This window comes from Marmota marmota, unplaced genomic scaffold, assembly GCF_001458135.2.
Source record: "Marmota marmota marmota unplaced genomic scaffold, marMar, whole genome shotgun sequence".
Classification (NCBI taxonomy): Eukaryota; Metazoa; Chordata; class Mammalia; order Rodentia; family Sciuridae; genus Marmota; species Marmota marmota.
The window spans coordinates 7,662,232-7,685,559 of record NW_025999945.1 but is presented as its reverse complement, the minus strand read 5'-3'; the positions used below and the strand labels follow the sequence as shown (position 1 = coordinate 7,685,559).

The 23,328-nt window shown below is 36.1% G+C and overlaps 1 protein-coding gene across 1 annotated transcript in view; it reads right to left on the bottom strand.

The window, feature by feature from the left end:
- Rpp30 (ribonuclease P/MRP subunit p30) overlaps nucleotides 1-11,705 on the bottom strand; it is a 32,436-nt gene extending 20,731 nt beyond the window's left edge. Inside the window, exons 1-5 of the mRNA XM_015500112.2 lie at nucleotides 11,550-11,705; nucleotides 7,614-7,669; nucleotides 6,964-7,020; nucleotides 6,596-6,670; nucleotides 4,065-4,136 (exon numbers count right to left, since the gene is read on the bottom strand). Of these exons, the coding sequence (XP_015355598.1) occupies nucleotides 4,065-4,136; nucleotides 6,596-6,670; nucleotides 6,964-7,020; nucleotides 7,614-7,669; nucleotides 11,550-11,631 (342 nt within the window). The 5' untranslated portion in view covers nucleotides 11,632-11,705. The remainder of the gene's footprint in view (nucleotides 1-4,064; nucleotides 4,137-6,595; nucleotides 6,671-6,963; nucleotides 7,021-7,613; nucleotides 7,670-11,549) is intronic.
- Nucleotides 11,706-23,328: the final 11,623 nt, after the last annotated feature.

Below are 23,328 nucleotides of genomic sequence, written 5' to 3'. Positions count from 1 at the left end.
GAAGAGCATGAGAAGAAGATTAACATTAAACAGGGATGAGAGGTGGGAGGGAAAGGGAAAGAGAAGGGAAATTGCATGTAAATGGAAGGAGACCCTTAGGGTTATACAAAATTACATACAAGAGGAAGTGAGGGGAAAGGGAAGAAAAAAAAAAACAAGGGGGAGAAATGAATTACAGTAGATGGGGTAGATAGAGAAGAGGGGAGGGGAGGGGGGATAGCAGAGGATAGGAAAGGCAGCAGAATACAACAGACACTAGTATGGCAATATGTAAATCAGTGGATGTGTAACCGATGTGATTCTGCAATCTGTATACGGGGTAAAAATGGGAGTTCATAACCCACTTGAATCAAAATGTGAAATATGATATATCAAGAACTATGTAATGTTTTGAACAACCAACAATAAAAATTATTAAAAAAATAAAATAAATGATAAAAGAATCTTCTAATAGCTTTCTCTGAAAAATGATAGATTACATATGAATTCATATTAATTAGCCACATACATATATGTGAAGTGTGTGTGTGTGTGTGTGTATACACATACATATACATTTTGTGTGTTTGTGCACACATGCACGTGCACCAGGGACTCCTACGACAAAGAAAACATATTTCCATAAAAATACATACATCTTTGCCTTTATGACACAAAGGGAATAGGAGGGTAGGGGTTCGTAGTGCACTGTAGCCCCTAAGCTTCTTTCATGGATGTTGGGATAATATACTTTGGAATTTTTGATTAACAGTATACCAGGGAGAGTCAGGCTTACAAAGGAAAAGAGATGATCATGAACAGTGGTTCTCAATGTTAGAGGTCACAAAACTCCCCTTAAAAAATGTACTAAAAGTGAAGATTACCAGGCCCCCATCTCCCATGATTCATTCAATAAGTTGAGCCTAACGATATGCATTTTAACAAATATCACAGGAAAATCTGAAGCTAGAAGACCATATCCTGAGAAAATGGCCTTGAATGTTACTCTATAACAGTGCCCTGCAAAGAGAAGGCATAGATTTGAGGAGCAGAGAAAAAAACAGTAGTTCTATTTTCATTTATTTCTTAATTCACTTTCCTAAAATTTGTTTTATATGTATATTTTGCAAAGCGCACTGGCATATTGGAACATGAAATACTTTCAAGAAACAGACACATACTGGAAAAGTAGGCTCAATATTTCTTTAAACTGATAGGGTGCCTAATCTAAGCAGTTCAGAGTCTACTGGAGTAAATAACCTGAGTTTTCCTCTATCCTGCTCAGTTACTTTAATCTTAAATGGGAATAAATGACTTGGAAGCTCCTAAACGTACTAGGCAACTCTCTGTCTCTCTGTAATATTCCACGGTTGTCCCTGATCCCAAGGAGGCATGGCCAGTAGACCCACTCTCTGTGATGATCTTTAATCTTTGCCTTATCCCCTGGAGAAGCTAAGGGAACAGAGTTTCTTTTTTATGAGACATCTTCCATGCTGTGGAAAACAGTATGCTATTTCCTATGGAAATGATGCTATTTAAAGTGTTTAGATTTTATGCCAGAAAATATTGATGTATACGTGTACTTGTATATATACATTTTTATTTATTTTTAATTACTTAATAAGTAATTACTTATTAAATGTACATATACAAGTACACATATATATCAATACTTTCTAGTATAAAATCTAAACACGTTATGACTCATATTAGAGACCTAACTTTTAGAATATCAAACCTATCTGAATATCCATTAAAATTCTGGGTAATAAACTTGCAAACAAAACAAATCACTTATGGAAAGCAACCTATCAAACAACATACTGCTTGCACCTGACCTGACTATAAACCATGAAAAACTTAACAAAACCTTTATAATGAGAAGGAAGATATCTTTTTAAATTATTTTCTCCAGGAAATAGGAAGAATTCTAACTTCAACTGAAGAATGGGTATGATTTATATGGAGATATTCCAATTTTAAAAACTGTTCTCATGTAACTTTTGGAATGTCAGTCAGTTCCAAACAATTACTGTGTGAATTTTTTATATTTTATATATATATCTTCCATTTCCAAAATATTTCTGACTGTTCCATCCATCACCATAAAGCATTTTTTCAGCAAGTTCAAATTTGAATAGTCTGAGAAGAAGAAAGTAATAAGATAAATGAATAAGTTAAAACTGCCATATATATTTATAATCTAAAATCTAAGTCCTACCTCTATTACATACTTGCTGGGGTATTTATAGCAAATCATTTAGCTTAAGTCTCAGTTTTCACTTCTATAAAAAGGGGATAGTAGTAAATACTCAGCCTAATTATCCTGAGATTGCTGCATAAGTTAAAGAAATAAACACATAAAAGTCTTTGGAAGGTTGTATAAGTACATTTTTTCTAGCCAAAATGTTACTTATTTTGTTTCCCTAATCACTAGTAAAGGGTCATGGAAACATAAATTATATGATCTTCAAAATTAATTCAAGAAATCAATTATAAAACAAAAAACATGGTATATGATCAACTTTTTTAGTCTATGCCATGGCTGAGTTACTACTTAATAACAAAACTAAGTTGCAGTTGCTTAACAATTTTGCAAAGTCCATGGTCCTCTTTATACAGTGATTTCAGTAATGAATCACACTTTACTTGTGGAACCTGAAAAATCAAATATCCAGACTCAACTGTAAACCTACTGGTAAGGATGAAACATGACTGATTTAAAACTTCCATAGAGATCTTTGATGTCTAAAAACTACTCTACTCATCCCTTTAACTGAAACAAAGTTATTGAGAATTACTATAATTTTGCATTTTATAAAAATGCTACCAAAAGAGAATAGGTATCTATGGATAAGTTTTGGTGTTTCCCTCCATTTATATAATTAAGAATTCACAGTGTTCCTTAAAAACTAAACCTATCACACATCAGACTCTAGTCAATAGCTCCATCTACTAGATAAAGTTAAGACAAACAACAACAACAACAACAAAATTACAATTTTAGAACAAATTTTGCTTAAAAAAGAACAGAGGTAAAATTAAAACATCTAAGACCAGTATTTTTTTTTTCCCCTTTGGCAGATATACCTCTGGCAGATGGATCCTTTTTTGAGCACAGATAAAGATAACTTTCAAAACTTTCTAAAAATAGTTATACCTCATTTTACACATTGAAACATATTCCTGAAAAACGACATTACAGTTGATTTTTTTTCCTTTACTATAATAATTGAAAATGCCCAGGGTCATCTATCTCAAGTTGACAAAATGAGTATACATGTTAAGCTCCTTTCTTTCCTGCAAAGGTACCAAAATGGCAATTTTAAAAGTCAAAAGGAATTCAATTCATAAAGGCTCTCAGAATAGCAAAAGAAATCATATTAGCAGATGATAGATTATGAAGAATTTCTGGAAGACTAAAGGCTGACAATCATACTGGCATATGGGCAGAACCTCAGAGCATGCAAAGGTGGAAGCTGAAACAGAGGGTGTAGCTTTCATGTCCTTTTCTTCCATTTTCGGCAACAGTTGAATAAGAAGGGCAGAAACTCAAGTGATTTTAGAGCTAGAGGGTGATGGACCAATATTTATCCAAGAGAAGTTTTGAATGAATGTAGCAAAAAGAAAGAAACAGGAGAGTCAGTCATGATGTCACATGCCTATAATCCCAGCAACGGGAGAGGCTTAGGCAGGAGGATCTCAAGTTCAAGGCAAGCATCAGCAACTTAGAGAGGCCCTAAGCAACTTAGTGAGACTTTGTCTCAAAATAAAAAATAAAAAGGGCTTGGAATGTGGCTCAGGGATTAAGTGCCCCTGGGTTCAATCCCTGGTACCAAAAAAAAAAAAAATCAACAGGGAAAAACTCGATGGGCTCTTTCAAACTGAGCCCATAAACTGTCTAGATAAAACAACACACAAAACAAAAAACCACACATCCCCTCAAATATACCTCTGAAATTCTAGAGCTCAACTGTAAATGAAAAATCCTAACAGTTTTCAGATGGGATAAAACATGTCACCTGCAAAGGCATATATCAAATTTGTTAAATGGAATTCGTTTCTTTTACTTAATTGTTACTTACATGAAATAGTTTTTCTGTCTTTGGAAAAACTGCAACAATATCATACAGCCGGACTCTTGAAGAAGTAGCCCTCTAGTGACAGAAGAATGTTATTAATACAGTAACAAAAAATATACATACATGGAATTCTGCACAGTGATCTAGCTACACTTACATTTCAATCACATAACACTTCTAATGTGCTACTGATTTTTCTGTTTTGCTTTGTATGTTGGCAGAAAAGCACATGAGAATTAGGTACTAACACCTAACCCACTAATCATCCTCCTCCTTCTTACACTTGTTATGCTTTAAATGTACACCAGTTAACATTGCTTTGGACATTTGGTTTATTAAAGATGAATCTAAATCATAACTCTAATCTTTAAGTTATCTAAACCAATGGAATGACAAGTTATTAATATTCAAAATAAGGCACAGCAATGCTAAATTGTGGTCTTCCCTATCTGTAGACCAAACATTGTGTCTGACATACAGCACTGTATCCACTATTTGATCTTACAATCTAGTGAATGAGCTTGCCAGACATTCACTGAGCACCTACTATGTGGATACAAAATCACTAGGACATAAATTTGTCCTCAATGGAATTCACCTTTTTTTTTCCAAGACAAAAAATATACAAGACTAAGTTCATGTGTACTATGCAATGTATGTGATACAAAAAGAATAGCATCAAAAAATATAAATACAAATAAACACCTGAGAGTTCTAGGACAGGAGAATACATCAGTAAAGACAGTCTCAAACCTATAATGTATGTATCTAAACGTGAAAAGATTGGAAAATATATATTCAAATGTACAATCTCTGAATGCTAGAATAAAGTGTGACAGCTCTTCTTTGTATGTTGGTACCTTTTAAAATTTTACAACCTCTTCTTCATGAAAAGGCAAAGCATAATACAAGTTAGACCAAAGTTTAAGAGAAGCAGCCAGTGCCTTGCTTAAGCAGGTAAGAGGGCATACTGGACAAACTTGGGCTAAGATAGGGCAGGTTAAAGGTTCTGGAAAAAGCTAGGATCAGGATTCTCTTCTCCACTTGCCCATTTCCACTTGGGATGGGGGACAAAAAGGAGCCACTAGGATGTTCATGATAACAAGAGTAAATCAAAGTCTTTCCGTCCTATCAAAAGTCAGTTCTATTTATGTCCATCTGGACCTAGAGAACCAAAATGTTACCTTATAGCTGTATAAAATATCAAAACTGGGCTTCTCACAAGTTCTTTTGTCAAGTGTTATAAAGTGAGTCGGTCTGTCCTTCATCATTCCTATTCCACCATGGAAGTGTCAGTTCTTGCTAAAGATAAAACAGCTCACTTTCTCAGGGATTCATTTTCTCTCTCTCACACGTGATGATCTTTCTTATCACATGAATCTCTCCCATTTAACAAAATCTTTATATATATATAAAGGGGTCAAATTCCTATGCAAAGTCAGCAGCACACACTATTTGTATTTTCTTCTATCTCAATCATATTGATGGAAATGGTTTCTGCTAAGACTGCCAATGACTTTCTCATGAATAAATCCAACTGACTTTTTTTAAGCCCTTCTCCTGCTTGACTACTCTGATATATTGATGCTACCTACTCACCTTTTGTTCCTACTTTCCATTTTCTTTCCTCATTGCTTCCTACTTCTAGGGTAGTTCCTTTTCCAACTTCAATCTTGGTTCATCCTCTGTTTCACTATTAAATGGTGAAGTTCCTCAGGACTGTTCTAGATCTCTTCTTCCCATATCACACTCTTAGCAGGGAGTCTCAATCCTCCCTCCTTCGTGCCTCTCAAATTCCCCTCTCCTTTACTTCCTCTAATATATTCTCTGTAAAGCAAACCCCATAATCTTGTTCTCTTGGTTAAAGGCTTCAAGGACTTCCCACTGTTCTTGGAATCGTCACCTAAGCCTCCCTGCCTGTTTGCATTGTACCTCCCTGCCTCCTGTTAGGAGGTAGCCAGCTCTCAAGGCTCAGTCCTTCAGGTCTTTTCTCACTTCCTAGAACACAGTTTTCCTTTGTTTTAGGGCATTTGTATGCTGTCTGCAGAAACACACTTTCTTGCTTGGCTCCTAGGTAACCCTTACTGATTCTTCTGGCCTCAGTTTGAATAAGTTATTAAGGTTATACACTCCCAGAGCATCCTTTATTTGCCACTTCCCCTTTAAAGGTATTCCTCACGTCTGAAATAATTAATTGTTCAGTGCTTATCAATTAAACTTATAAGCTCTATAAGTTCAAGGACCATGTCTGTGTTATTCACAGCAATATTCCCAGCACCCACTTTATGTCTGGTTCATATGATGAGTTCAATGACTAATAGTTGACATGGAATTCTTAACTGTGTTATCTTTACACATTCACCACAAGTAACATATAACATGTTATACTGTGTGAATTCTAAGAATAAGGAAAGCAGGTAAGTGTCATGAATGTGGTGGGGAGATGTAAAAATGGGGTGAGATGAAATGCAACAATGTTTACCATTCAATACAGGTTACAAGGCCAAAAGAAAAGGAAAAAATAATTAACTTACCAAAACATTGCAGTGAGATGGATCGGTAACTATAATTGTCAATCTCGTTAAAATTTTAATTGGTCTTGATTTTCCCTATAAATAAAAATATCAAAAGTATAAAACTAAAACTGATTTTCCTCTTTACCAGCAGAAAGAACTCATTAAAAGGGACTAGCTATAAGGAATAGAAAAGATCAATAAAGCCTAGTTCTCTGAGTTTATAATTCAGAAAGATAAAAATATGATGTATGCATATCTAACTATATAATGAGATAATTTAAAAGTTGTAGGACTTTAGGAAGGAAGATTAACGAAGAAAGAAGTACCAAATCAATAGTAAAAGATTATTTCAGGATATTATACTTCTTAAACAACAAAAAACCTACCTGTACAATTGGGAAAGCTGGGAAGAGGTCAGAAATAGCTATGGGTTTCTCAATTTCCTAAAACAAATGACAAACAGTCATCTTAGATTGTACATGTTAAAGGTACAATGCAAAATGGAAAACTTGACATGGGGTTCACATACATTGTTTTAAAGAAAGAAAGCTAATTTCTTGTATTCAGGAGACTACATAACCTCTTCTTTTTTTTAAGGAAGGAAACAAAAGATCAGAGAAGCAGCTAAGAACATCAGTGAATAAAAGGGACAAAAACTAATTTTTAGGCAGAAGTAATCTATAAGATAAAGTTGTTGGCCTAAAGAGAAATATACATTTACTAATGTGCTTAAGAATTTAAGACAATAAAAGATAAAATATTGTAATAACAGTTTCGTTGATAACAGTGCACTTTTAAACATTATTGACAGTGACTTAAATAACATCAAATCAACTTTCTGTACTTACACCATGGCAAAATACTTCACAAAAATCTCAATCATTTTATACAAATAAACATCAGCTCAATTGTTAACGTAAAATAATAGTACACAAAGACAGTACATTTAAGACAAATGCTTATCTGCAGCTTCCATGATTCCAGGATGAACATAAATAATATCTCCTAACTTATAACTTCAGAAATCTTATTTTACCTGTTTTTTTTCCTTAAAGTCAACAACATGATTGATGGCAACAACTGAATATCCAACTGAAAAGAAAAACAGAAATACTTAAGTATTTTCTTTCCTATACATACAGGCCCATTCTGGTTCTATGCCAAGACTAGGAGTGCTCTTAAACACTTTGCTGGGATCCAACTTGATCACAAAGAAGTTGGTCTCTTCTGTGAGCAGGTCCGTGTTGTAGGTGATGGGTTTATACATGCTGAACTACTGCTGGAAGGTAGAAATGGGAGAGAGGGTCACAGTTTAAAAGCATAATGCCATTCACTGTGCTCTTTAAGAGGGTATGGGGGTTGAGAGCTGAGGACAAAAGAGAAGAGAATATAGGTTGAGTATCCCTAATCCAAAATCTAAAACTTTTTGATTGTTGGTAAAGCCTATGCAAATATTTCAAAATCTGAAAACTTCTCAAATTGAAAACACTCTGGTTACAAGCATTTTTGATGAGGGATTCTCAACTTGTATAAGTTTTCATGAAAAACTGCCTTGAAACATCTATTAGCTCTTCATTTATGCAACACAAACACATGGTCAGACACACAGGTTTGAATCTCAGTACTGGGAAATAAAAAAAGAAAAAAGGAAAAGAAAAGGAGGCAGTTTAGCAAAGCAGTTATGGTGGGAACTTTGTCTCCTTTCAAATCTAAGCTGTCTCCTTTCAAATCTAAGCACTACCTCTTATAAGTTACTTAATTGTAGTTTCGGTTCTTCATCTGTCAAACAGTGATAATAACAGCACTCATTTCATATGCTGATCATAAGAATTAAATGAGATAATATACAAAAAGTATTTTATAACACTGCTAGTCACATAGTCAGGGCTTTCACTACTATGACGTATTGGTGGCATGATACTAAAGCCTTTTAACTTTGTGCTCTTTCTAATCAACACTCTCTTTCATGTCCCTATGTTCATTTTCATCACACCAAGTTAACACCTTTCACTATTACCTTTACTATCATTCATTTCTTTTGCTTTTCACCCTATTTCCTCCCTCTCCTAAGGACAGATGGGAGTGATGACTTCATCACACCACCACCCACTTCTCCTTTTCAGCTGCCTACCATCAGCAGATTGGGAATTCTTTGAGGCCAGCAGCTTGCTTTACCTTCCTCCTCACAGTTAACATTGCTCTGGACATTTGGTCTACTTAAGATGCATCTAAATCATAACTCTAATCTTTAAGTTATCTAAACCAAAGGGATGACAAGTTATTAATATTCAAAATAATGCATGGTGATGCCAAATTGTGGTCTTCCTATCATCAGTTTGTCTAACTTCCTTCTTTCCTTCCTCCTTCACATATTTATGGAGCCTTCACTACTTGACAGGCCCTAAGCCAAGCACTGAGCACACAAGGTAAATAAAACAGTTCTCATCCTATGTTTCATTGGAGAATTAAGGCAATTAAACAAGTCATCATATGTAAATAATTTTTTGTTGTCATTAAGGAAAGGTTCTATGGAAAACCCAGCAGAATGAAACATGGTTGCAGGGTGGGGGCAGAAAAGAGCCCCTGGAGAAAGCAATATTTAAAAACAAAAATATTCCTATACTTTGGTCTTTGCTTTTCACCCAGTCAAATCAACCAACCATACTTCCTTCCCATTCTTCTTTACCACTCCCAAGTCTATGCTAAAATTTTTTATACCATTTAGGATATCATTTGGTTATTAAACAATGTCCTTGTTTTTCAGAAATGTCAAGAAAACTGTTTTCCCACAAAACTTTCTCCTAGAGTACTCTTCATCTGGCATCTTAGGAGTAATTCCCCAATCAGTCTTTGGTGTATTTTCTTAAATTCATATATCTTATATCTGAAGCTTATCTCTGGTTTCTTATATAACATCATAAACTAAAAATGGGGGCTTTGTCTTCTTTAGGGTTTAAAAATTTCCACAGACTAAAACATAGTCTTTTGCCTTTTGACTCATAAGTTGAAATGACCTTGTATTTCATATTTTTTTCCAGGTATCAGGGATTGAACCCAGGGCCAACCCTTTTTAATTTGAGACAGGGTCTCACTAAGTTGTTGAGGCTGGCTTTGAACTTGTGATCCTCCAGCCTCAGCCTCCTGAGCCACTGGGATTACAGGATGCACCACCGCATCCAGCCTTTCATTTCATTTTTAAATAAACTACTATTATATGAGGGAGCTAGAAATTTAAAAGGGGGATCTCAAGAAGATAGAAGGGAGAACAGTGGAGTCAAGGAAGGAGATCAAAAGGGAGAAAGGAGGGATTAGAAAAGGGAGGAAATGTGCACATATGAATATATCATGATGAACTCCACTTTTATGAATAACTATAATGGCACCCCCCCCAAAGAAAAGAAACATTAAATAAATAGAAGGAAGACCAACAGAGTACAGGAAGTATATCAGGGGAGGAAAAAGGAAGGAAAAGCAGAAGTACTGAAGATTAAAATGGAGCAAATTATATTTTATGCATTTATAATGATGTCAAAATAAACCCCACTGTAATATATAAGACAATAATAAAAGCATTAAAAATAAAAAAGAAATAGAGAATGACTAATACTGCACATAAATGACATGTCTTTCAAGCATATTTTAAACTGGGTGATTCTCTAAAGAAATCATTATAATGTTTCTTTTCTGTGTGTATTTTTAAAAAGATGTTCAGTTTGCTTACTCCACTCATTAACTGAGTAACTGTCATGTACCACTACCTGCTGATTGACTATATTGGGCATAAGGTAACAGAAGAATACATGGTCCATTTCTAAAGAAGCTCATGTATTCATTAAGGGGACAACATTAGGAAAAGATTCATTGAGAAGGTAATACTTGAAGTTACATCCAGGAAAATTTATTTTATAGAAACTGCTAAAAAAAATATTAGTGCTAAATGGTTCCAGGAATTATGTCTACCCTCTTCATTCTACTGATGAGCAAAGTACAGAGAGGAAATGTTAATTAATAGCTGCAATTGAAAGAGTCCTTTTTCTGTGGATACAGTTGAATCTTTGGATTCAACCAACCATGGTCAGAAAATATTTTTCAGGGGGTGGTGGGGTGGGGTAGGTAATGGGCTGTGACTGTACTATGCAGACTTTTCCCCCTTATAATTATGTCCTAACCAATGCATATACCAACTATTTACCCAGCATTTGCATCATATTAATTATTATAAGCAATCTAAAGATGACTTACACTACACAGGAGGATTGTGATGGTTTCTAGCGTCACTTCTGAGAAATAGCAATAATCAGCTCTCACAAGGACCTGAGACTGTTCTCTTAGGAATGGATGTTATTGCACCAACCTCTTTATTCTTTGATCTCCTCTATACCCATACTTTACAGTCTAAGAGAGATAAAACCCGTGATAAACTATAATAATTAAAACAGAGTCTCATTTCTTGGGCTTTAGCTTCCCTTTGACTCAAACATGAATAACACTGACATTCTAGCCATGTTTCCCATTCTCTCCTGTCACGTATGTCCTGTGCCCAATCTACCATCCCTCTTAAGTATTACTGTTCCAAATTTTAAAAACTCCTATGTCCTCTCCATTCTCTGACTCTCCATACTCCCTGACTGTGCCCCAGTCTCCAGAACTTGCTTAGACTCTTTACTGAGAGTCAGAAAGGACTGATTAAAAGCACATTAGGAGTCCAGCCCTGGCATCTGCCACACATCAGCTATGGGGCCCTACGAAAATCCCTTGCCCTCCTTGGGCCTGTTCCCTCAATATTACAAAAAAAAAGGAACAGGACTGCTTAAAATTCCTCTAGAATCTTTTGAGTTTCCCACACCAGGGATTAGGGTAACAGCATCAGCTTCTAGTGACATCCCAGAGACCCCAGGAGATCTGAACGAGAACTGGCAGAACTATCGAGCGAGGGGTAGGCGCTGCGACCCGCGAGGCCAGGGAGACTCACGATGAGCGGCAGTCTCCACGAGTCCGCGAAGAGCCTTCAGGTCGGAACCCGCTCTTATGTCCAAATCTGCAAACACCGCCATGCTGAAGTTCCGTGAGCGCCCGCGCGCGCTTCTGCGCAGCCCTCGGCCTGCCCCGGGGCATGCTGGGAGTTGTGGTTTACCGGCACGGCCCGCCCCTCTCTCGGAATGACTACTTCCGGGATGCGCTGAGACTTTCTTTGCCTTCAAGCGCCAGAAAAATTAGCATGTTTAAATCAACAGATTCACTTCAGTCCTTCTTTGTCTTGTGAGAATGTTTGGTTCCTTCTGGAGGGGTTCAAATCTCCCAACATCCCTCTTACCATGTAGAAAGTGGGTTATTCAAAATGCACCCGTACGGCAGCGATTGGGCATTTACCACGAACAAGACATTTGCGCCGTGTAAAGAGTAGTAATCCAGTTTTCTTTCCTTTCTCCAAAGTCCATTGCGTTATAAAATAGAATTTTAAGTTTAAAATAGATTTAACGGGAAGGGGTGTGTGTGTGTGTGTGTGAGAGAGAGAGAGAGAGAGAGAGAGCGAGAGAGAGAGAGAAACACACAAACTCTAAGACCTCAAAAAAGGACTGAAAGAAGTATTTTTGCAGTCAGAACTGATAAGCGCTTCTCTGTTACACCTAACAGCTTCCACCACGAGATGGCAGGGCTCTCCCTAGGATGAGCAGTGAACGCCAAAGTTGGCCTAGCCAGACAAGTTTGATAGTCACGAAACTGAAATGTTTTTACAGTTTTCCATCTGAAAAAATATACAAAGTATATACCACACACTCGATGCTTCCACTTTTCTGAATTTTGTGTAAATTGAAGATTGGTAGATCAATTATCCGACAACATAAAATTGTGAAACTACTGTATAATTTACTGTCAGTGTTTCCCAGACTATCCGCAACAAAGGACCAGTCTCCTCCTCTCTCACCTGCCAGCATGTGGTCTCTTATGCATTACCAGTAAGCAGGTCCAACCCTTTGCGACTCCTCAGTGTGACATCATCTGAACTGTCCCCTAACCAACTGAAATAAGAGTAGCCAGCTTCTATAGTGGGACGATGTATCAATGCTATTTCTAAACATTTTCACTTTCTGCATTTACTGATCACAAACAGTACACAAGAAGTCTTCCTCTTGTGGACCACATGTTGAGGTAGTACTCCTTTACTTATTGGTCTCAATTGGTTTTCTTATTGATTACACAAGAGAGTGTGAAGAGGAATCTGTTCCTGTGGAAGCATTTTTTTCCTCTTGAATGACTTTTGTAAAGAAGTAGTATTTTGTCTTTTTCAATACTTGATATTTCCTAAATAAAAATATTACTTGCACAAATGAAACAAGGTCAAAAGATAAACCCATTGCTTTTTATTAAAAAAATATTGATTTTTGTGGGAGTACACAGGCATTTTCACATATGACCAAATCTAGACAAATACCAGACCTTAAATTATATTACAGAGAGCAATAGTAACAAATACTACAGAGCAATAGTAACAAAAACAGCATGATATTGGCACCAAAATAGAATGGTAGACCAATGGTACAGAGTAGAGAACACAGAGACTAACCCACATAACTACAGTTGTCTTAGAGAAAGGCACCAAAAACATACATTGGAGAAAAGATAGCCTCTTCAACAAATGGTGCTGGGAAAACTAGAAATCATATGCAACAAAATGAAATTAAGCTCCTATCTCTCACCATGCACAAAATTTAACTCAAAGAGGATCAAAGACCTAGGAATTAAACCAGAGACACTGTTCCTATTAGAAGAAAAAGTAGGTCCAAATCTCCATCATGTCAGATTAGGCCCCAACTCAATAAGTCTCCCATAGCACAAGAATTAAAATCAAGAGTCAATAAATGGGATGGATACAAACTAAGAAGGTGAATTTTTTCTTTCTTCTTCTTCTTTTTCTTTCTTTCTTTCTTTTTTTTTTGTATTCAAAGTAACCTTTGATCCCCTCTCATTCTCTCTAAAGACCTTGCTTTCTTGGACTGACCTATAGATCTTGGTTAGTCTTTAGTCTTATTCTCCTTTCATATGGTTCATTCTTCCTGGGTCAGCCAAGAAGCTTTCCACTAGCTTGTGTCCTCTTGCAGCTTAAGACTGAGGAGGAGCCAGGCAAGAAAGCACTACTTGATTTGCACAGATATGTTGGGAGCACTGGGAAGGGTTTTCTCTCCCAGACTGAGGGGGAAGTTTGGAAGACTTGGAGGGAGAAAAGGATGATTTCTTGGAAGAGGTAATGCTTTTGCTGCATGGAGTAGAGGAGTTACATGATGCTGAGGTCTTAGGGCATATCCAGAGACATCACAAAGCAGGTGGTGCTTAGTCAAAAGTTTTCAATTGAATAACCAAACCCATGACTTCTTGTTCAACTTCATACCCATGTCAGCACAATTGCAGCACTATTAAATTATTAAATTCCATAATGATTTAGCTGGAAAGTCACTGGACTATGTGTATGAGACACTGACATGATGTGCAGCAACTCAAACAAAACCTTTCTCTTCTATTCCAAATGATGGGGTGTTTATAGGAGTTCTTGGGGAGGCTAAAAAAAGATTCCTTTCCACCAGGCAGATATTACATTTGATCTAATTACGAAACAGCAGGGAAGTCTGTGAAGTCAACTATCTTCCCAACTTTTCCCCAGAGGACCTACACTAAGACATAAAACTAGAACTCTACTGAGACTCTCACACCAATCCAGGAGTAATTCTTCCCTCACCTTCTTACCTTCCCCCAGAAACTTGTGTTTATTATTACTGACCTGATGTAATAATGATGTCAGTGACAGTTTTCTCACTTTATGTGCTGGAGTAGTCTATCCTTGCATACAGCTTTAGAGAGTTTTATTTTCAGTATTATTAAGATGAAAGTGAAGTATATTTTGAAAACAAAGTATTTTTATACCTATGTTAATGTCAAACTTGGAAAATGACAGACGAAGACCTCTATGTTATAAAAAATTAGCATGATAACATTCTTTGATTATTAGAGATTATTCTCACTTCTTTAGAATACAAAATATGCCTGTGATTAAAAAATTACAGGTCCACACAGGTCCTCCGGGTGCACCAGTAGGACCACTGGCATTAGCACCTGTGCAGGACTCTTGGCCGCTCACTGGTGCAGGAATCCCAGCCACAGCCCACGTGGGAATTCTGGCTGCCATTCCCGCGTGGACCCCCATCTATCAACATGGGGCTCCTCCAGTCCCCTCCGTCTTGTGGCACTACAACCATGCCACAGTCCCCTACATGTGGTAGCCTGCACCTGGGGACACTTTACTTGGTCCTGTGACATCTACCAGCTACAATACTGCATGTCACAGAGCTGCATCTCTGAATATGCTACTCATCACCACTGCCTGGCCCCACTGGACCTGACACTCCATCGCTGAAAGCAGCCACCTCCATTTTGGGATGCCTTCATCGCCATCTTTAGTTGGGGCAACTCCCAGCTTAGAATACTGATTGGGGCTTAGAAACAATATCAAGTTACCCAAAATCCCCAACTGCACCCTCTCCCTAGCAGCTGCTAACCTGGCACAGTGTCAGTGGCTACACAGCTGATCCTAGCTGGCAAAACGAAGTCCTGAACTGCCCAGTATAAAACAGCACTCTGCAACAGGTGTGCAGCCCCCAGAGCGCAGCCCACAAGACCTCTTAAGAGAAAGGTTTCTGATTGGGAAGTAGAAAGGGAGGGGGTGAGTGAGACACAGTTTAGAGACTAAATTAGAGACCAGGAATTGTGAGATCTATAGGCGATATAAGAAGGTAAGGCCAGGTGCCCACATCACACGAATGGACCCCAAAGGAGATCCTTGGGATGCAGTCTCCCATAGGGGACCAGCAAGTACTATACTCTACCTCCAGGGCCTATGCCCCCCAAAACAACCCTCCCACCTTAAGAACTTTACCATCCTCATTCACCTATTGGGTGAGAAAGGAAGCTAGAAAGATACTGATCTCCAAAAGAAAAAACAAAACAATCTTTGCATCTTTTTTTGAGATTTTTCCCCCCTCTCTCTCTCCTCCCGCCCTCACATCCCCAACATTTGTGAAACGAAGTACTTGTTATGAATTAGGCTACTGAGGACTGAGATGTCTGAATGGTGTATTACCGTGGTATTGTATATTCTTTTATCTCCTATTTTTACATTTTTTACTTTTCTTAATATTTATGTTTGCTTGGTTTTTGTACTCTACTGTCTTTCCACTTGTCTCCCCAAAATCACTCTCTCTCTCTTCTCCTGCTACTAACCAACTTCTTTAGATTTCTCTTTCACACTTTCTAAGATCTAATAACTCTATATCCTCACCCCCTACCCTCTCAACATCTCATCCTACACCTTACCACCAGTTCTCTCATTGTCCACCATCAGAAACTGTAGACCTTTGTGCAAACCTACTGTTTATAATGTAGATAATAATTGAACTTCCCATTTCTGTATATTGTGACAAAACTATAAACATCTTAATAGCAACTATTTGGTTTAAGGCTGCATATTGTTTGTATTGGGATGTATTCACACTGTTCTCTCCCTTAAAGGAGAGGTTTTAGAAACCTGCAGGGACACTATAAGCCTTAGGGTTAAAACTGTAATGCCTCAGATCCACAGTGCTAGAAGGGAAGACCCATGAACAACATGAAAATACAAAGGAAGAAAGTGCCCCTAACAAACCAAGATATTACATTATTAGAATCCATGGCTAGTACAACAGAAAAAATTACAGAGGAGAAGCTCAGGATGTACATAACTAAAATGGTCTGTGAATTAAAGGATGATATAAGAGAGTAAATGCAGGCAGCAAAAGATCATTTTGATAAACTGTTACATAAGCAAATACAGGAAGCAAAAAATTACTTCAATAAGGAGAGAGGTTTTGAAAAAAACCCAAAAAAGAAATCCTTGAAATGAAAGAAACATAAATCAAATTAAAAGCTCAATAGAAATCATCACCAAAAGATTAGATAACTTGGAAAACAGAACCTCAGACAATTAAGACAAAATATATAATCTTGAAAAGAATGTTGACCACACAGTGAAGATGGTAAGAAATAATGAGCAGAATATTCAAGAATTGTGGGATAACATAAAAAGACCAAATTTAAGAATTATTGAGACAGAGAAAGCATATAGTTCCAAACCAAAGGAATGAACAACCTATTCAATGAAATAATATCAAATTTTTTTCCAAACATGAAAAATGAATTGCAAAATCAAATACAAGAGGCTTACAGGACACCAAATGTACAAAATTACAACAGATCCATACGAAGGCACATTATAATGAAAATTCCTAACATACAGAATAAGAAGAGAATTTTAAAAGCCACAAGAGAAAGGAATAGGATTATATATAGGAGGAAACTCAATTAGGATATCTGCAGTTTTTTCAACCCAGACCCTGAAAACTAGAAGATCCTATAACAACATATACAAAGCTCTGAAAGAAAATGGACACCAACCACAAATCTTATATCCAGCAAAATTAAGATTTAGATTTGATGATGAAATAAAAACCTTCCATGGTAAACAAGGTAAAAAAATTTACAGAATATCCTTAGCAAAATATTCCATGAGGAAAAAATGAAAAACAACAATGAAAATCATCAAAGAGGGGTATTAAAAAAGAAGACCCAACAATATGCTGCCTTCAAGAGACTCATCTCATAGGAAAAGCCATACATAGACTGAAGGTAAAAGGTTGGGGAAAAACATATCACTCATATGGACTATGGAAACAAGAAGGGGTCTCCATCCTCATATCAAATAAAGTAGACTTCAAGCCAAAGTTAATCAAAAGGGATAAAGAAGAACATTTCATATTGCTTAAGGGAACCATATATCAACAAGACATAATAATTATAAATATATCCCCCCTCAAAATGGAGCATCTACATTCATCAAACAAACTTTTCTCAAATTCAAGAGTCAAATAGACTACAACACAATGATTCTGGGTGACTTTAACACACCTCTTTCAATACTGGGTAGATCTTATAAACAAAAGCTGAATAAAGAAACTACAGAATTAAGTGATATAATCAATAATTTAGACTTAACTAATATTTCATCCATCAACAAGCAATTACACTTTCTTCTCAGCAACACATGGATCCTTCTCTAATAGAACATATATTATGCCACAAAGCAACTATTAGCAGATACTAAAAATAGAGATATTACCCTGAATTCTATCAGATCTTTATGGAATGAAATTAGAAATCAATGATAAAATAAAAAATAGAAGCTATGCAAACACCTGGAGACTAAATAATATGTGACTGAATGAACAATGGGTTGCAAGAGACATTAAAGAGGAGATTAAAAAATTCTTAGAGGTAAATGAGAACACTGATACAACATATTGAAATCTCTGGGACACTATGAAGGCAGTACTAAGAGGAAAGTTAATTGCATGGAGTTTATTCCTTCAAAGAAGAAAAAGTCAAAAAATAAGTGACCTAACATTACATCTCAAAGTCCTAGAAAAAGAAGAACAAATCAAACCCCAAAGCAGTACAAGACAGGACATAATTAAAACCAGAGCTGAAATCAATGCAATTGAAACAAAATAAACAACTGAAAAAATTGACAAAACAAAAAGCTGGTTCTTTGAAAAAAATAAATAAAATTGGTAAACCATTAGCCATACTAATGAAGAGAAGGAGAGAGAAAAATCATATTACTAACATCCATGATGAAAAAGGAAATATCATGACAGACACCTTAAAAATATTTAAGATAATTAGAAATTATTTTGAAAATTTGTACTCCAATAAAATAGAAAATATGGAAGGCATCAACAAATTTCTAGAGTCATATGATTTGCCCAAACTGAATCAGGATGACATATAAAAGTTAAACAGATCAATTTCAAGCAATGAAATAGAAGATACCACCAGAAGACTACCAACCAAGAAGAGCCCAAGACCAGATGGATACACAGCTAAGTTCCACAAGACCTTCAAAGAAGAACTAATACAAATACTCCTCAAATTATTTCATGAAATAGAAAAAGAGGGAACACTTCCAAACTCATTCTATGAGGCCAATATCACCCTGATTCCAACACCAAAGACTCACCAAAGAAAGAAAACCAAAGACTAATATCTCTAATGAACATAGAGACAAAAATTCTCAATAAAATTCTGGCAAATCAAATACAAAAACATATCAAAAAGAGTGTACTACGATCAAGTGGGGTTCATCCCAGGGATGCAAAGTTGGTTCAACATACGGAAATCGATAAATGTAATTCATCACATCAATTGACTTAAAAGATAAGAACCATATTATCATCTCAATAGATGCCAAACCATCATTTGACAAACTACAGCACCCCTTTATGTTCAAAACACTAGAAAAAGTAGGGATAATGGGAACATATCTCAACATTATAAAAGCTGTTTATGCTAAGGACCTAGGAATTAAACCGAGATCCTGCACCTAATAGAAGAAAAAGTAGGCCCAAATCTTCATCATGTCAGATTAGGCCCCGATTTCCTTAATAAGACTCCTATAGTACAAGAAATAAAATCAAGAATCAATAAATTGGATGGATTCAAACTAAAAAGCTTTTACGCAGCAAAAGAAATAATCAGTGAGGTGAATAGAGAACCTATATTTTAGGAGCAAATTTTTACCACACACACATTAGATAGAACACTAATCTGTAGGATATATGAAGAATCCAAAAATCTTAACACCAAAAAACAAAAACAAAAACAAATAACCCAATCAATAAATGGGCCAAGGAACTGAAAAGACACTTCTCATAAGATGATATACAAGCATTCAACAAAATATGAAAAAATGTTCAACATCTATAGCAATTAGAGAAATGCAAATCAAAACCACTCTAAGATTTCATCTCACTCCAGTCAGAAAGGTAGGTATTTATAATACAAACAACAATAAGTGTTGGTGAGGATGTGGAGAGAAAAGCACACTCATACATTGCTGGTGGGACTGCAAATTGGTTCAATCAACAAGGAAAGCTGTATGGAAATTCCTTGGAAAGCTGGGAATGGAACCACCATTTGACCCAGCTATCCCACTCCTTGGTTTATACTCAAAGGACTAAAAACCAGCATACTATAGTAATGCAGTCACATCAATGTTTATAGCAGCACAGTTCACACTACCTAAATTGTGGAACCAACCTAAATGCTCTTCAGTAGATGAATGGATAAAGAAACTGTGGTGTATATGCACAATGGAATATTACTCAGCATGAAAAGAGAATAAAATCATGGCATTTGCAGGTAAATGAATGGAAGTGGAGAATAGTATGCTAAGTGAAGTAAGCCAATTCCAAAAAATCAAATGCTGAATGTTTTCTCTGATATGAGGATGCTTATCCATAATGTGGATGGAGTGGGTAGCATTAGAGGAATGGAGGAACTTTAGATAGGGCAAAGGGGAGGGAAGAGAAGGGAGCGGGTAAGGGGGTAGGAATGACGGTGGAATGATATGGATATCATTATCCTAAGTACATGTATGAAGACATGAATGGTGTGACTCTACTTTGTGTACAACCAGACACATGAAAATTGAGCTCTATATGTTTTCTACGAATTGAAATGCATTCTGCTGTCATACATAACAAATTAGGGTAAATAAATTAATTTAAAAATACAACTTAAAAGTTGTTATGGAAGAAATCAAAGGAAGAACTATGGTAAGTGGAAAAGATACATGTTGATGATTTTAGTGAATGGAGAGAAAAAGACTGTAATTTAAACACAGTTGGTTTTTTTAATTCAAGTAAAATAAGTGATTATAGTAGGGTTCTCCAGAGAAACAGAACCAAAGTATGGAGAGAGAGAGAGAGAGAGAGAAGAGAAAATTAAATCATCAAGTAATTATGGAAGCTCACAAGTCCCATGATTTGTAGTCAGCAAGGTGGCAACCTAAGAGAGCTGATGGTGTAAGCTCCAGTCTGAGCCCAAAGGTCTGAGAATCAGGATTGCTGATGGTGCAGTTCTAGTCCAGGCAAGGCAGGCAGGTTGAAGACTCAGAAAGAGTTGACATTATTTGGAGTTTAAAGGTAGGGAACAGCTAATGTTCCAGCTCAAGGGCAGTCAGGCAGAGGAATTCTCTTTTATTGAGGGAATTCTCTTTTCATTGTATTCATCTTCAACTGATTGGATGAGGACCACCAATCTTAAGGTCAACTTGCTTTACTCAGTCTACTTATCAAAATGCTGATCTTATCCAGATATGCACTTACAGTTGCATACAGAATAATAATATAACCCAATATCTGGGCCTCCATGGATGAGTTTACAAATAAAATTAACCATCACAGTGATACTGCTGTGAATTGAGTGAAAAAAAAATACTGCTCAGAAAACGAAAGCTTTTCATTGCAGGCAAGTTTACAAAGAATGCTTATTGAAGGTAAAAGAAGGAATGGGTCCTAAACAGAAACTAGCATTTACAAAGGTAATATCTATACATTCTATTGCTTAGTATATTGTAATGTGGCTTACTACTTGCTGGACAAATTATATGAAAAAGCTAATTTATTTCTGGCTTTTCATTGCAGGTGGTAAGTAAACAGATACCCAAAAGCGATTTGTGTTGTTAAGAATTTTAACAATTTTAATTTTTGGGGAATTATGCTCCAAAAAGGCATGATATTAGGAAGCAGCTTATTTTTGTGTAGGGAGAAGAGTTTTGAGAATTCTAAAGTAGATTTTTCAGAATTGCTAAGCATGACTACAGATGAGACTCTTACAGGGGTCAGGGTTCACATCAGACTTATGAAACATAAGGGCAATATGTCCAGATTTTGGACACAAATTTAAGCCAATTTATTATACTATTGACTAAAAACCACTCTAAACTTAAAAACCATACAAACAAGAGCTCTCACATAGTTCATATTCCAAATAGCTATAGTAGATGCTGAGTAAAGTTTATACTGTTGAAAGAAATTTACTTATAAATGTCATCATAGCTAAAATCTCTAGCTCAGCCAACCATTGAATAATAAATGAAGGATTTGATTCTTTTAGTTGATGGTATATAACCCCTGTAAGTACTCCAATAGTCTCCTTTTCAAAGAAGTATATAAACTTATTTGTTTATATATAGCAAAATTGTATCTTTGGAAAACTCATCTGGTTAGGAATAATCTAACCCATTCCTGCAGTGCAAATGGTTTTCAGATGAAACCATTTGAAAATTATGTGCCAATTACCAAATTAGTTAATTCATAATGAAAATTTTGGACGAACTCTGTGTTACAGCAATAAATAGTGGAGTTAAAGACTATGATTCAAAAAAATACTCAGATTTAAATCTTTAAACTTTATGATCAGATTGCTTAATTTCATGTTTTCAATTACTACAATTAGTGTGAATGAAAATTGCAAAGGGGGATTTTGAATTTCATTACATTAAAAATATTGAAATATAGAATTTTACCAATATCTTGCATTATCATTAGCGAAATTGGGGATTAGCAAACTATAGTCCAAGGGTCAAATCCAGTCAGACATGTTTTTCTATGGCCTGCAGTCCAAGAATCATTCTTACATTTTTAAATGGTTGAAAATATTTTAATGTCATTTATTTAATAAGTAATGTCAACCATGAATTTATTTATTATCAGTTCCATAAATTTTTGTCAGAAACAGAAGTTGACTATCGTGATTTATTCTACCATATATTAATTCAGTGGTTTAGGAGGGGTAAAGTTTTATTATGATGTTGTGAGCTTAGACTGAAGATTGAATTTTTTTCCAGAATAAGAATCCCCCTTAACCACCATTCTCAAACACTAAATGACTTCAGAAATAGGTTTTCTGCAGATTTGATAATGTTGCATAATGGATGCAACATAAAATTACAAGGTAAAATGAGATAGGGATTTAGGATACAAAGAGAGATATACTGGGTCTCAGAGGAAATGGTCATGAGCCCTTGAGATGCAGAAAGCACTCAGGAAGAGTTGTAACTCTTAGTGACATGCTCTTGGCCCACACTCTTGTAAAATGAGGGAAAAGCCCAGGCACAGGGAAAACTGGTGCAAAATTGTCTGGTTCCACCTGACTCTACTTCTACTCTGACCCCTTATTACCCCTCTATTAGTATTGGAGTCACAACCCAAGGAGGGACTTCTCACTCTTGAAGTAGCCTTCATTCTCCCTTAAATGTGCATCTGCTTCCAAGTAAACTTCATCTGTGCCTTGGCTAAATGCTGAAATTCTTTTCTGCCAGGTCTGTCAAGAACCCCGCTGGTCCTGAATTGAATTCCCTTTCTCTTCTTGGGGGGAACTCCTTGGACCTTTTAGAGACATCTCTTCTCCCATGACAAAACAATGCATACTTGTTAAACTTATTTCAATAGCAACTAAGTTGTTTGAATCACAAATAATGCTAATACATTTTTCTTGTGCTATTAAAGTTTTAAAAAGTGAGATTTCCATTTTCACATAAATTTGTAAACAATATTTTTCCTCAGCTGAAACAACAGTTCCAGCAATGTTTTGTGGTCCTTGACTAAGGGCAAAAAAAAAAAAAAAAATTGTCCAGAATCGAAAATCCACTTAATTGTGTAGTTAAGGAGATTCCACTTAACCTTACATTGGGAGTAACGAGTTGACATTAAATATAATGACATATTACACTTAAAACAGTAAGAATCTAATAGAATTCTATAAATTATTTCCAAGTTATGAATGATTTCAGTTAAAATCATATGCTGATGAGTGTGGGGCGGGGG